Source organism: Rattus rattus, chromosome 5 (genome assembly GCF_011064425.1).
Source record: "Rattus rattus isolate New Zealand chromosome 5, Rrattus_CSIRO_v1, whole genome shotgun sequence".
In the NCBI taxonomy this organism is placed as follows: Eukaryota; Metazoa; Chordata; class Mammalia; order Rodentia; family Muridae; genus Rattus; species Rattus rattus.
The window spans coordinates 63,586,598-63,597,829 of NC_046158.1; the positions used below are offsets into that span (position 1 = coordinate 63,586,598).

At 36.6% G+C, this 11,232-nt stretch overlaps 1 protein-coding gene across 1 annotated transcript; it reads right to left on the reverse strand.

Moving 5' to 3' along the window:
* Positions 1-326: 326 nt before the first annotated feature.
* Positions 327-1,268, reverse strand: LOC116900288 (olfactory receptor 8K5). The gene has a single exon (XM_032902043.1). The coding sequence runs from the start codon at positions 1,266-1,268 to the stop codon at positions 327-329; it is 942 nt and encodes a 313-aa protein (XP_032757934.1).
* Between the last annotated feature and the right edge of the window lie 9,964 nt (positions 1,269-11,232).

The following is an 11,232-nucleotide window of genomic DNA, read 5'->3' on the forward strand; positions in this document are numbered from 1 at the left end:
TAAATATATATATATATATATATGTAGAGAGAGACAGAGAGACAGAGACAGAGACAGATAGAGAGAAAGATACACTTGCAATAACATTTAGTTGAAAAGAGGACAATGAGGAGGAATATATGGGGAGATTGGAGGAAAGAATCAAAATCTCATGAAAAATTAAAAAATATTTAAATATGGAGGGAAAAATAATAATATACGTTGATGTGAAAAATAAGGAAGTTGATGTGAGAAAAATTGAAATTGTCTTATGGGCATGAAAAACCAAAAATTTATAAAATAGAATTTGTCTTACTGCAATTTATTATAATATAAAATACTGAATATTAAGTTTTAATTTTAAATTGATTCTTTAATACCCTGTAGAAGGCATTTTTAACCTCTTTATTCCTTAAACTGTATATCAAGGGGTTAAGCATGGGGATCACTAAAGTATAAAACACAGAGGCTATTTTATCATTCTCTAAAGAGTGAGTGGATTTAGGTTGCAAATACATAAAGAATAGAGTACCATAGAACACCACAACCACTGTCAGATGAGACCCACATGTAGAGAAAGCTTTTCTCCTGCCTTCTGCAGAATGCATTCGACATATGGCCAGCAGAATCAGAATATATGATCCAAGGACTACCAGAAGAGAGGAGATCAAATTCAATGCTGAAAATAATATGATCAGCAACTGTATTTCTTCAGCATTTGAACACAACATAGGTAACAAGAAAACATCATCACAGTAGAAATGGCTGATGATGTTAGAACCACAGAAAGATAATGTGAAAATCTTACTGGTAAACAGGAGAGCTTGGAAGGTGCTGTAGAGGTATGGAATGCCCACGAGCACGTGGCAAAGTCTCTGAGACATGATCACACTGTAGAGTAGAGGGTTGCAGATGGCCACATAGCGGTCATAGGCCATTGCAGACAAGATAAAAAATTCACTGATAATGAACAAAAGGAAGAATGACAACTGTGTAGCACATGCATAGAAAGAAATGTTTTTTTCATCCATAACAAAATCCACCAGCATCTTGGGACAGATGACAGTTGAATTCCCAAGGTCAATAAAGGCCAGGTGTCTGATGAAAAAGTACATAGGGGTATGTAGGTGTGAGTCCAGCTTGGTCAAAATGATCATGCCCAGGTTGCCCATGACTGTGACTGCATAGATGATGAAGAAGATCCCAAACAAAGGAAGCTGAAGCTCAGTGTTCTGTGTGACTCCCATCAAGATGAACCCAAGCAGGGATGTTGTATTCTTTTGCTCCATGTCATCCAATTATATCCTTCAAAAGAAGGAAACCACTGTTTTCAACTTCTATTAAGTTATATTTATAGGATGAACAAATATTGTTTTTAAAACAAATGATCACAAATAATATGTGCACGTGATTTTTAAATGACTATATAAAGTATTCTTTTGTAGAAATGATCTCTTCTAGAAGATATATAATGAAAGTATTTATCATTATTTTGTAATTATAGCGCATATACTATTATGACATGCATTGGTGAGTGGGACTGTACTATAATCAGGAATTTAATAACATTGGATTGAATAGAGAATGCAAGTCACTCTACAGTAATTTCTAATCTGGTAAAAAGAGAACTTCTCAAAGCACTCAGCCTAATATATTGTGCTTGATATTGTATGACACTAAATATATATATATATATATATATATATATATATATATGTCAGTGTACATCACTGACATTTAGTTTTGATTGTTTTATTACAGTTAAAATACAAGTATTCAAGTTTCCTTTCAATAGAATGCTCACATATTTTAAGCTACCAGATACAATGTTTAGGTACACTCTAGTTAAAGTATTAATATTTAGTAATTTTCTTTGTATACTTTACCATAATTACTCTATAATACCATATAGAAGTGACATGAGTTAAAGCAGAGTTTATTTCTTAATGAAGAAACATGCAGGGTAGGCTTTTCAGCATGTGCAGCACAAATGTTAACCTCCTAACTGCTATACATGCAGCATTGCAAAATACTCAATAAAAATGTTCAGTATATAAGAAGTTTTATGGAAATGTTCATTCTTTTGTGAATGTATCCCTTTTAGTAGGAAATTTGTATCATATATGTATTGTTTGACTTATTTGTGTTGTAAATTTATACCTTCTCAATTAATTAAGTAATTTTAAAAATGAAAATATATTTTGTTATCCAGGAATCATACCAGAACCTATTTTTCATTTTATGCAAAACAAATACAATATGCCATCTGGTTTTGTTTCTGAAAATAATTCTCATTATATTAATGTGTGAGATCACTAATGAATTATTGATATATCTCTCACTCCTCTTCACTTGAAACTCTAATAAATACAATGGATTAAGGAAATCTGTTCAAATGATAAATGGTAATATCTTGAGACAACTTTACAACTGTAAGAAACACAGGTGAATGCACTATTTTTGTCCTGCATCTCTAGGAATCACAGAGTACCAGCAGTCAGAGGCCAGGCACAATAAGAAAGCACTTGTACGCTGGTGTCTGTCTGTATCAAATACCTGAAAGCACTTACCTTTGAGAAGGGATAAAATTCTAATATTCTGTATCACTTCTACTTTCTCTTTAAGGTAGCAAGTATTTATGGCTTTCTTTGCTCTTTCTGATGTTCCCAGAGGAAGTATCAAACATTTTGTTCAAATGATCACATCTAGATCATCTTAGAAACTTAAGACTTTGCTGTGTCTTCTAATTGTCTGGGACACTCTATGTATTCCCCAAAGGGAAATTATAAAGATAACCATCAAAAAGAAACTAACAACCTGAGATTTCCACAGAGACCTAAATAACTTTAATAATTTATTTATTCATTTAAAGAGAGCATCAGTTATTAGAGTTATCATGATAACTAGTTTGACACGGGCTTTATCACTGAACAAACGCAAGACTATCAAAATCCTGATTGAATCATATATCCACTATTGAAGTCACATAAGGTATTTTCTTCTATGGGCAAGACATTTGACTAACCCATCAAGCCACATTTGTGAGTTAGCTATTCCAATGCCTGAAAATAGCTATGGTCTTCTGCTGTCACCTGAGTTTTGGATTTAGCCATTCAGATTGCTCTGAGGTGGAATTTCAGGGTCATTTTGATTTCCATTTCCCACATGACTGAGGATGTTGAACGTTTCTTTGGTGCTTCTACTCCATTCAAGGTTCCTCAGTTGAAAATGTTTTGTTTAGCTCTGTACCCCATTTTCAATAGGGTAATTTGTTTCTGTGGAATCAAACTTCTTGAATTCTTTGTATATTTGGATATTAGCCCTATATTGGATGTAGGGTTGGTAAAGATCTTTTCCCAATCTGTAGGTTGCCTTTTTGTCCTGATGAAGTATCCTTTGCCTTACAGAAGCTTTGCAATTTTATGAGGTCCCATTTGTCGATTGTTGATATTAGAGCATAAGCCTTTGGTGTTTTGTTCAGGAAAATTTCCCCTCTGGCCATGTGTTCAAACGTTTTTCTCTACTTTATCTTCTATTAGTTTCAGTGTATCTGGTTTTATGTGGAAGTCCTTGATTCACTTGGACTTGAGCTTGTATAGGGTAATAAGAATGGATCAATATGCAGTTTTCTACATGCCTACTGCCACTTGAATTGAATATGCTGTCTTTTTTCCGCTGGACGTTGTTGGCTTCTTTGTCAAATATCAGGTGACCATAGATGTGTTGGTTTAATTCTGTGTCATCAATTCTATCACACTGATCTACTTATCTGTCTCTGTACCAATACTGTGTAGTTTTCATCACTATTGCTCTGCAGTAGAGCCTGAGGTCAGGAATGGAGATTCCCCCAGATGTTCTCTTATTGTTGAGAATAGTTTTTGCTAACCTGGGTTTTTGTTATTCCAGATGAATTTGAGAATCGTTCTTTCTATCTCTGTGAAGAATTGACTGGAGTTTTAATAGGCATTCATTGGATTGAATCTGTAGATTGCTTTAGGTTGAATGGCCATTTTTACTATGTTAATCTTTCAGATCTATGAGCATGGGAGAGCTTTCCATCTTTTGAGGTCTTCTTCAATTTCTTTCTTCAGGGATTTGAAGTTCATGTTGCACATATCTCTTACTTGCTTGGTTAGAGTTACATGAAGATATTTTGTATGATTTGTGACTATTGTGAAGGGTGTCATCTTCCTAATTGCTTTCTTTAAAATTTCTTATTATATATTTCTTTACTTACATTTCAAAGGTTATTCCCCTTCCCGGTTTCCTGTCCATAAGCCCCCCTCCCCTCCCTTTCCCATCCCCCTCCCCCATATGGGTATTCCCCCAATCCATGCCCCTTACTGCCCCCCCATATTCCCCTGCACTGGGGCGGGGGTCTAATCTTGGCAGGATCAAGGGCTTTCCCTTCCACTGGTGCCCCAACAAGGCTATTCTCTGCTACATATGCAGTTGGAACCCTGGGTCAGTCCATGTATAGTCTTTCAGTACTGGTTTAGTCCCTGGAATCTCTGGTTTGTTTTCATGGGGTTTCAAGTTCCTTCAACTCTTTCAACCTAATTTCTTTCTCAACCTGTTTATCTTTTGAGTAGAGGAAGGCTACTAATTTGTTTGAGTTAATTTTTTATTCAGCCACTTTGCTGACGTTTTTTATCAGTTGTATGAGTTCTCTGGTGGAATTTTTGGTGTTGCTTTTGTATACTGTCATATCATTTGCAAATAGTGATATCTTGACTTCTTCCTTTCTAATGTGTATCCATTTGACCTCCTTTTTTCATCTAATTGCTCTAAGTAAAACTTATAGTACTATATTGTACTGATAGGGAGAGAGCAGGCATCCCTGTCCAGTTCCTGATTTTAGTGGGATTGCTTCAAGTTGTTATTTAGTTTGATTTTGTCTATTGCTTTTCTGTATATTGCTTTTATTATGTTTAGGCCTTGAATTCCTGATCTTTTATTATGAACTTTTTAATATGAAGGGGTGTTATATTTTGTCAAATGCTTTCTCAGCATCTAATAAGTTGAACATGTGGTTTTACTTTGAGTTTATTTATATACTGGATCATATTGATAGATTCTCTTATATTGAACCATCCTCACTTTCCTACTTGATCATGGTGAATGATCATTTGATGTGTTCTTCTATTCTGTTTGCAAGAATTTCAGTAAGTATTTTTCCATCAATATTCATAAGGAAAATTGGTCTGAAGTTCTTTTGTTCATTGGGTCTTTGTGTTATCCCCATGTGAGTAATGGGACTGCCTACCCATCTCAAAAATATTAACCTGGAATTGCTCCTGTCTAAAGGAAAAACAGGGACAAAGCTTAGAGCAGGAACTGAAGGAAAGACCATCCAGAGACTACCCCACTTATACATCCATCCTATATGCAGACACAAACCCCAGATGCTAATGCTGATGCCAAGAAGTACTTGATGACAGGAGCCTGATATAGCTGTCCTTTGAGGGGTTCTGTCTGAGCCTGACCAATACTAATGCAGATATTGGCAGGCAAACATTGGCATGAGCACTGGGACCCCCATGAATGAGTTAGGGGAAAAACAAATGGAGCCAAAGTGGTTTGCAAACCCATAGGATGAACAACAATATCAACCATCCAGACCCGTCCTCCAGAATTCCCAAAGACGAAACTACCAACCAAAGAACGCACATGGAGGATCCCATGGCTCCAACTGCATAGGATTGCCATCAATGGGAGCAGAGACCTTGGTCCTCTCTAGGTTCATTGCCCCAACATAAGAGAATGCTAGGGTCATGAGTCAGGAGTTGGTTGGTGGGTGGGTGGGGAAGCACCATCACTGAAGCAGGGGTGGGGCTTTGGGGAGAGGAAATGGGAAAGGGGAATAACATTTGAAATGTAAGTAAATAAAATAATTAATAGAAAAAGAAATGATCAATGTCCTTAGTCATCAGGAAAATGCAAATCAAAATGATCCTGAGATTCTACCTTACACCAATCAAAATGGCTAAGGTCCAAAACTCAGGTGACAGCATATGTTGGTAAGGATGTCAAGAAAGACAAATGGTCCTCTATTGTTGGTAGGATTGCGAGCTCATTCCATCAGTCTGTAGGTTCCTCAGAAAATTGGAAATAGTTCTGCTTGAGGATCCAGCTATATCTCTCTTGTGCATATAACCAAAAGATCCTCCAATATTTAACAAGGACACATGCTGCCCTATGTTCATAGCTGCCTTATTTATAATATAGAGAAACTAGAAACAATCCAAATGTTAATTGTCAATAGAGCAATGGATACACAAAATATGATACATTTATACAGTGTAGTACTTCTCAGCTATTAAAAACAATGACTTCATGAATTTCATAGGCAAATGGATGGGACTAATAAGTATCATCCTGAGTGAGGTAACTCAGTCACAAAACACACACACACACACACACACACACACACACACACACACACACACACACATGGTATGTATTCACTGATAAGTGGATATGAGGCAAAAACCTCAGAATACCCACGATACAACTCACAGACCATATGAAGCACAAGAAGAAGAAAAACCTGAGTGTGGATGCTTCAGTCATACTTTGTATGAATTTTGTAGGAACAAAATATTCAAGAGAGGTAATGGGAGGAAGGGACCCAAATGGAAAGAAAATGGGGTGGGTAAAGAGGGGCAGGATCAGGTTTTGGAGGAGAAGGGGTAGGAGAAATCCAGAGGGTGAGGAAACTGAAGGGAAATGTGTAGCAGTTAGCCTCGGGAACCTGAGATTAGCCACTAGAAATTCCCAGATGCCAGGGAAGCATGAGGTTCCCAGGTCCCATCAGGGAAATTAGTAGAAATACCAAACAGGGGAGATTGAAACTGAACATTTCTTTAAGTGCTTCTCGGTAATCTGAGATTCCTCTGATGTGAAATCTGTTTAGTTCTATACCCCATTTTTTGATTGGGTTATATAGTTTTTAAGAGGTTAACTTCTTGAGTTCTTTATATGTTTTAGATATTAGCCCTCCATCAGAAATGGAGTTATGATATTTTTTTTCAATCTGTTGGTTGCTGGTTTGTCCTGGTGACTTTGCTTTTTTGCCTTAGAGAAACTTTTCAGCTTCATGAGGTCCCATTTATCAATTCTTCAACTTACAACCAGAGCCACCAGTATTCTGTTTGTGAAAATTCTATGCTTGCCAATGAGTTGGAGCCCCTTTCCCACTTTCTCTTTTATTAGTTTCAGTGTATCTTGTTTTATGTGGAGGTCCTTGATTCACCTGAACTGAGTTTTGTCCAACAAATATGGATATATTTTGATTTTTTTTTTTTACATACAGACTTGAAGTTCAACCAGCACCATTTATTAATGGTGCCTCCTTTTTTATTGTATATTTTTGGTTTTTTATCAAAGATTAAGTGTTCATAAGTGCTTGGGTTTTTCTGTGTCTTCAGTTTATTCCATTGATCATCCTGACTGTCTTTTCGCCAAAACCGTGGAGTTTTTACCACTATTGCTCTGTAGTACAGCTTGCGGTCAGGGATGGTGATTTCCCCAGGAGTTCTTTTATTTTTAATAATGGTTTTTGCTATCCTGGGTTTTATTAATTTTCCATATGAAGTTGAGAATTACTCTTTCTATGTCTGTGAAGAATTGTGTTAATATTTGGGTGGGCACACCATTGAATCTCTTTTGCTTTTGGTAGGATGGCTATTTTTACTATGTTAATTCTACCAATCAGTGAGCATGTGAGATTGCTCAATTTTTGGAAGTCTTCTTTGAATTTTTTCTTGAGAGATATGAATTTCTTAAACAGATATTTCACAATTTGCTTAGAGTTACACCAAGATATTTTATATTATTTGTGACTACTGTAAAAAGTGTTGGTGACCTCTTTCTTAGTTTTCCATTTCCAGGGTTGCCTCCATTTGTGATTTATTTCTTGTTTCTACTTCCATTTTTAGGTCTTGGACAACTTTGTCAATTATTCACCTGCTTGATTGTGTATTCCTGTATTTGTTTAAGGGATTTATTTGATTCCTCTTTGAAGATTTCTACCTTTTTATTTCAGGATAGTTTTTTTCTATTTATTAACTTCCTCTTTACATGTTTGTCCAATAATTTTTTTCAGACTGAAAGAGGATTTCTACCTTTTTAACCAGTATTCTGTATTTTTTCATTGATTTATTTATTTCTTTCTTAAAAGACTTTATTATCTTCTTGAGATAGGATATTAGGTCATCATCCTGGTTTTCAGGTGTTTTGGGGGTTATCCAGGGCTTACTGTGTTGGGATAACAGGGTTCTCATTGTGTCAAAATATATTGGCTTCTATTGCTTATGGTTCTGCTGTGGCCTTGTCCCATCTTGTTATCTCTACTGTTAATTGACCTGATTGTCTCTGTCTGGAGACTGCTTGCTGTGTCTCTGGGATGTTGTAGGTATCCTCAGAGACTTGCAGCCCTGGAAGTAGCAGATCTCCTGGGAAGCCTTCAGGTTGTGACATCTTCAGAGGGATATGCATGCAGATGATATGGTGCCCTGGCTGCAGCAGATCTCCTGGGACTGTGGAGTCTTCAGAGTGCCTCAGGCAAGAAGTGAAAATAATCCTTTTTATTACTAAAGAAAAATTTCTTCAGGTTTTGGGTCATATCCATTTTTTACAAACTAATCTCATCCTTTAACTTCCAAATATTTTCACAGGTTCAGTAGTGATAGATTTCTAATACATAGCGATCATGTTTATTATTAGTAGAGACAAAGACCTACTTAGTCTTTAATAATGTGTTTACTCCGCAGGGAGAAAAATAACCCTATTAAAAAATGGAGTTCAGAGCTAAACAAAGAATTCACAGCTGAGGAATGCCGAATGGCTGAGAAACACCTAAAGAAATGTTCAACATCTTTAGTCATAAGGGAAATGCAAATCAAAACAACCCTGAGATTTCACCTCACACCAGTGAGAATGGCTAAGATCAAAAACTCAGGTGACAACAAATGCTGGCAAGGATGTGGAGAAAGAGGAACACTCCTCCATTGTTGGTGGTATTGCAGACTGGTACAACCATTCTGGAAATCAGTCTGGAGGTTCCTCAGAAAATTGGACATTGAACTACCTGAGGACCCAGCTATACCACTCTTGGGCATATACCCAAAAGATGCCCCAACATATAACAAAGACACATGCTCCACTATGTTCATAGCAGCCTTATTTATAATAGCCAGAAGCTGGAAAGAACCTAAATGCCCTTCAAGAGAGGAATGGATTCAGAAAATATGGTACATTTATACAATGGAATATTACTCAGCTATCAAAAATAATGACTTTATGAAATTCATAGGCAAATGGAGGGAACTGGAAAATATCATCCTGAGTGAGGTAACCCAATCACAGAAAAACACACATGGTATGCACTCATTGATAAGTGGCTATTACCCCAAATGCTCGAATTACCCTAGATGTACTGAACACATGAAATTCAAGAAGGATGACGAAAATGTGAATGCTTCACTCCTTCTTTAAAAGGGGAAGAAGAATACCCTTGGCAGGGAATAGGGAGGCAAAGATTAAAACAGAGGCAGAAGGAACACCCATTCAGAGCCTGTCCCACATGTGGCCCATACATATGCAACCACCCAATTAGACAAGATGGATGAAGCAAAGAAGTGCAGACTGACAGGAACTGGATGTAGATCTCTCCTGAGAGACACAGTCAGAATACAGCAAATACATAGGTGAATGCCATCATTAAACCACTGAACTGAGAACGGGACCCCCGTTGAAGGAATCAGAGAAAGGACTGAAAGAGCCTGAAGGGGCTGGAGACCCCATATGAACAACACTGCCAACCAATCAGAGCTTCCAGGGACTAAGCCACTACCCAAAGGCTATACATGGATTGACCCTGGGCTCCAACCACATAGGTAGCAATGAATAGCCTAGTAAGAGCACCAGTGGAAGGGGACGCCCTTGGTTCTGCTAAGACTGAATCCCCAGTGAATGTGATTGTTGGGGGGAGGGCGGTAATGGGGGGAGGATGGGGAGGGGAACACCCCTATAGAAGGGGAGGGGGAGGCGTTAGGGGGATGTTGGCCGGGAAACCGGGAAAGGGAATAACAATCGAAATGTAAATAAGAAATACTCAACTTAATAAAGAAAAAATGAAATAAAAAATACTCAAGTTAATAAAGGTAAAAAAATAATCCTTTTAATTTTTCTGTATGATATGGTTGCATAACTTTTCTGTACTTTATTTTTCCCCTTTCATTGCTATTAGATTTTTTTCTAATATTCATATACAATTTCATCTCTTTTTACACATGCTATAACTCTCCAGTAAACTTCTCATCCAGATTCACTATTTTTCTATCTCTAGTTAAAAGTAATAAGCTTCTAAAAGGAAACAACAAAATTTTACAATAAAGAAATTGATAAAAATCAGCACACTCAAACAGGACAAGGCAAATCAACAGAAGGCAAACATCCTGAGAACAATCGTGCACAAGTATCAAAGACCATCTTGTTCACACATTCCAGAGTCCCATTAAAACCACGAAATTGACAACCATAACATATTCATTGAGGACCTGATACAGAACCATCCATGTCCTGTGCATGTTGCTTTAGTCTACATTTCTATGAGCTTTGCTCTGTTGATTTAAAGGGCCTTGTTGTGATCTGCATTACTGCAGCTATTACACTCTTATTGGTGCCTCTTCTTCGTTGGATTGCCTTCATATACTTGAGGAAGTCTCTATCTCACTAGATTCCTATATTACCCTCAAATGGCTCTTACATTCACTCTCTCGCTATACCTGATCACCCCAATCAACTTCTACCCAGAGTCCACCCATAAAACTGAATGTATTTCCCTATTTCCTTTTTTCATTATCAATAATTTATAAAATTATAAACTGTGTTTCTTTGACACATGACAAAATTCTTAGGATGAATATTTATTATAATTATTGAGGAAAGATAATTGTTAATTTAAAATTTTAGTCAAATTAAAAATTTGTTTATGAGGAAGTTTGATACAGTGTTGACTTTAATTTTTCTATTATCATTGTACTAATTTTCTTTAATTAATAGCAAAAATGAAACATTCTATGTGTATAGCGTGAAGTCTGTACATCTTGTCACAGGAACTCACATTGATTTCCAATCTGTCTTGAGTGATATTTTAACAATTTAAATTATCTCTAGAGGTAAGACCACAGCACAAGATAATTAAGGAGCTGGAATGCTCATTCACTTAATTATTAACTTAGACAATAA